At 36.5% G+C, this 4,972-nt stretch overlaps 1 protein-coding gene across 1 annotated transcript in view; it reads left to right on the top strand.

Moving 5' to 3' along the window:
• Nucleotides 1-4,972, top strand: part of METAP1D (methionyl aminopeptidase type 1D (mitochondrial)) — a 32,517-nt gene that overhangs the window by 21,067 nt on the left and 6,478 nt on the right. The window contains exon 7 of the mRNA XM_009333309.1: nt 381-546. Coding sequence (XP_009331584.1) covers nt 381-546 — 166 coding nt within the window. The remainder of the gene's footprint in view (nt 1-380; nt 547-4,972) is intronic.

The following is a 4,972-nucleotide window of genomic DNA, read 5'->3' as shown; positions in this document are numbered from 1 at the left end:
GCCCCCTGCGGGCCCCCGCGGCCCCATTCAGCCCATGCATGGCCCCCGCCTGTCTTCTTGCATACAGCCCGGTTAGCCTCATGTCTTGTGGTTGAGCAATGTCATTGTCTGGTGCGCTGCTGCACAGAGCCACAGCACTTTTGCATTTCTTGAATTTTCAATTGTCAACCCTTGCGCACCTTGCAGTCTTTCATGCCGCCTTTTTTTTTTTCCCCTGCAATGCTTTGCTTTTCCAGTCTCATTCTCACAAATACAGCTTACCCGTGGTCTATCTATTGCAATATATAGCTCGATCTTAGAAAGAATGGATTTAATTAAGGAGACGATCTGCTTCTGGATGCAAAACAAGAAACTGTCTTTACATTTCTGCGTATGTTTAGGTGTATTACAATGGCTACCATGGTGACACTTCTGAAACCTTTTTGGTGGGCAATGTGGATAAATCTGGTCAAAAGTTAGTGGAGGTTGCCAGGAAATGTAGAGATGAAGCAATTGCAGCTTGCAGACCAGGGGCTCCCTTCTCTGTAATTGGAAGCACAATCAGGTAAGCCTTATATTGACAAGTAAAGGGAGGGCTGGCAAGTGGGACAAAGGTTATTGGTGGTTTGGTATAAAGCTGATGACATGTTTTATGATTCAAAACCATCATTTCAGTCTGATATCAGTATGTGAACTGCCAAGCTATAATGTTGTTCCTTGAGTAAGAGATTATTTTTTTTTTTTAAAGTGAATTATACTACGGTCAGCAAAGATAACTGTAGAAAGAGTCAAAGTTATTCATAAGGTAGATTTAAATTAACAGATGTAATTTGCAGTGGGTTTTTGTTTATTTTTTATTTGTGTGTGAAACTACACCACATCTAACGATGTAAGAAGGTTAGAAACCATTGTTTTCATTGTATAGCGATAACGAATGTTACAAAGGAATTAGTCAACATAAGTAAGTCTCTTTGTTTAAAAAGTACAAAAATATTTAACTCGAGCTTCTGATCTTACAAAGAGCAGTGCATGCTAACGTCACAGGGAAAAAAGAGCTCACATTCAGAGATTTTTCCCTATTTTGCATCTCTTCTAGCCGTCACATAAATGCAGTCATGACTGTTCTTCTGCTGGCAGTTTTGAATAAAAATACAGCTTAGTTTTTTGAAGGTACCTATGGATTGTTTTAAAATGTTTGCCAAAAAAAAAAAAAGACATATATCGTATACATTTCATTAAGCAATACTTCACTGGACTATTAATGGTCCCAACATGCTATTGAATACATTCTGATTACTTAAAAGCTGCAAGGCTTAGTCACCTTGAAAGGATGCTGCTTTTTTTTCTTTGTAAATCTTCAAATACTTTAAGGAAAAAAGAGAACGGCAAAATATCAGTTAGATGTATTTATAGCTTTAAAAATATTGTAACAGAGTCTGAATCAAACTTTAGTAAAACCTCTTTGGGTTATATCTGAGAAGCTTTTATTGAAGACTTTGTATAAAATTGTGTTTTTGACAGTTTTAAATTATAGGCTAACTAGCCTGGAGAAAAAGGATAGTGTCTTTCTGTTCTTTCATAGGAAATGTTGAATCAGACCCCTACTGGGAAAAGAAATTTAATGCATATCTCACTATCTTACTGTCCATGAATATAATAGAAGTGAATTCAAAATGTAGTTTTATTTTTGCAAATGGGATGAGTCGATAGATGCACCTCATATTTTTGAACACCTAGGGTTCAACAAATTTACTGGTGGTGCTCTTGCATTTTAACAAAATTTATTCTTGAGTAGAAGGGGGCACAGAACACTGGATTCTTATTCAAGCATTCTATCGAGCTCTGCATTCATGGCTGTGTCTAAAGGGCATGTCAGCCTTTGATTCTCTCTGAGAGGTAATTATCCTTTTCCTGTCACGGAACAACAAATGATAGCTAACTACAGAGGCACATTTGCAGTAGTCACATTCATCAACTGCAGAAAAAAAATTCAATTTAATTGTGCAACACAGCTGCACATAGGCTTTTTGAGCATTTCTGTTGTTCTCCCTGTCTTGCTATTCCTCCCTCCAGATCTATTTTTTAAACTTTTTTTCTGGTTATTTTTTTCCCCCTTTTTGTCTCTTCTTCCATTTTTACTCTCTGTACTTTCTTGTTAAAGTAATTTTCCTTTGTGGCTCTCATTCTTTTTTCCCCATTGAAGGCTATGAATGTAGAAAATTATCACAATTACTCATATAATTGAGCCTCTTTGTAGCAAGTGCAACTCCAGTAGCCTTTCTCCATCATGAAAATGGTTTCATTATAGGGTTTTTCATATTCTCTGACACCATCTACACAGAGGAACAGGCGTGCAGATGAGATGTACTAGGAACAGGGTAGATCAGTAAGGTCACAGTAGGAATAATTAGCTCTGCTATGGAAAGAGCATCTAGGCCTTTTACTGCTACATAAATGTACTGTCCGTGGCTTTTAGTCACAAAAAAACTTACTAACAAATGGAGCTCCCGCCTACTACTTTGAAAAAAAGATTTGTATCAACACTACAATTTTCCATCATTAAGACTAATAACACAGAGCCTAGTATACATCAAGGGGAATAAAAAGAAAAATCTCACATTCAAGTGGCGGCTGGGTGCTGACCTTTGTTCCCTTTTTTTGTGTTCAACTTAACTCTTTACAAAAAAGAGCCACACGCCACACCAACATGCAGGTGAACTCCAGCTAGTGCTAGCAAAGCATGGCATTCAATTGGAAAATCTGATAAATCTCCATGCAGGATAATGCATTTCATTACAGATTCACTACATTAATTCTAGCTGTATTAAAAAAAAAAAAAAAAGACGAAAAAGAACAGAATTGAATGTGACATTGGATTTTTGCTGTGTTGGTACGGAGGTCAGTTTACTTGCAAAGTGTAAACATATAGTCAGCGCCCCCTTTGAAAAGCAGATTAATCAAAGCTAGTAGGTGTTCAAAACTACATATGAAATAGCAGGTCATTAACTTCATTTCTCAATATTTTATCATGTAGATGATTTAAATGTGCTGATTTGTTTAGAACTACTTTAACGCTGCCTCTGCTGAAAGATCGCCTTGGTTTGGTGAAGCTATGTGTTTCTGGTTATTTGTCATTTGACATTTGCATGCAGACAGACATCATATGTACATCATACATACATCAAAATCTTCAGTTTCAGGAGAGTTAGATACCATAAATACCTGAGAACAAGCGCCTACCCGCTGAAAACATTTAGGCCCATCAGAATGGAAATGTGTCTAGGTTTCTGTCATCAATATTTTCTATAAAGGTGTTCAAGTGATACACAGAACGTATCTTAGGCACAAATAATCAATATTTCCTTTCTACAAGAAGTTTGGGAATAATTATATCGCAGAGGTAAGTTTGCATTCAGTATTCTAACATAGTCTTTGTTATGGAAGCTCGATAGCTGACACTGAGTATTTTTTGGATAGCGGTTCCTTCTCCCATCAGCTACAAGTTGCAAATAAAAGATTGCATGGATTCGTGAGTTACTTTGCGTAGCAAAATTTGAATCTTTGCTAACCTGTTCTTACTGAAGGTGGTGGCAAAACTGTCGGTCAGCTCCAGTGGAAACAGAATTGGGCCCTATGTTCCATTTTCTTCTACCATTTGTGACAGTTCTCTTTCAGACAGAAACAAATCTAGTTCAAAATCTATTTTTCAGACAGTGAGTTTCGGTATGTGGAAGTGTTGTGAGTGTAGAGAGCTAAAAAACATAAACGTGATATTGTTAAATAATCCAATTTCCTACTCCTAGGAAAAAATAGTAGTGATGAAAGTATTAATAAATGGTTTAAAATGTTTAACTCATAAGTATATGTTTTGATATTAATTTAGAACAATATAAAGCAGATTTTTTAAAAAAATCTGTTTCTATCAGATTATGCACATTTAAACAATAAGTGGCTCAGGCAAAATAAGTCATTTTAATGTCATCTGTGATAGATTTTCCTTGACAGCTACTGTAAATTACAATTACACTGCTTCTCTCTGCACTTGAAAGTAAGCATTGCAATAAATTATCTTTTATTTCAATCCATCATGTCTGCTTTCAGAAACAGAGAACCTCAAATAAAAGTTCAGCACTATTGTAAGAAAAATACAGTAATTTGTGTTCCAGTTTGAAACTAAAATGTACCTTTCTTTCAAAAAACAATTGTTGGCTTTCAAAAATATTACTAATTATACCTCAACATTTATTGTCATTATAGGGGATCCCTGAACTTGTGCATTCCCTCAGTCTAGGATTACTATTTAAGAGAAAAATACTTTAATATTTTCCCAGTAGAATTTTGTAATTTCTCAAATTCAATAATATGGTACTATTCAAAATTAATATTTTTATCACGAGCAAATCTAGTTCAGGCTGATGCTGTTTTCAAGAGTTTAAAAAAAGAAAAAAGCAAACATGCCATTCACTGGTCATTTTGCTAACAATGTAGCTAAGAAAAACATGACTACTTCCAATTAAAAAAAAAAAAAAAGATGCATTCACATGGATCCCTAAGTAAGAAAACAATTATCATAGGTCTGTTACTGCTTTCAGTGTTTCCCAAGTGCGTTCACTGCCCAGAAGTGTAAGACAGGTTTGTTTAGCAACTTCAGCCGTTCATGTCATGCTGCTCTGCAGGACTGTTGTTGATAAAGTTTCATCCCTGGGGAGAGAACCTGGCACTGCGGGGGAAGCGTCCCTAGCTGGGAATCAGTTCACCAGGATGTTCAGCCTGGGTAGCGAAGCAGTCTGTGCTGTCTTGTTTTCCCTTGTGCCACCAAGAGCCCAGAGAGGCTGTTGATATCAATGCTGAAAATGGGATTTGTTTCACTTTGTTTCTTCAGTGAGCACTTAGAATACTGGACCAGACCTGCCTTGAGGAAAAAGTGACAAAATTTGGTAAAAAGAAAATAAAATGCAGGTTTTGGGGTGTTCTTTTTTCCCCCCCCCCGCCC

Source organism: Pygoscelis adeliae, unplaced genomic scaffold (assembly GCF_000699105.1).
Source record: "Pygoscelis adeliae isolate BGI_AS28 unplaced genomic scaffold, ASM69910v1 Scaffold160, whole genome shotgun sequence".
NCBI lineage: Eukaryota > Metazoa > Chordata > Aves > Sphenisciformes > Spheniscidae > Pygoscelis > Pygoscelis adeliae.
Note: the sequence above shows the minus strand (reverse complement) of the source record. Positions and strands in the feature narration are given on the sequence as shown.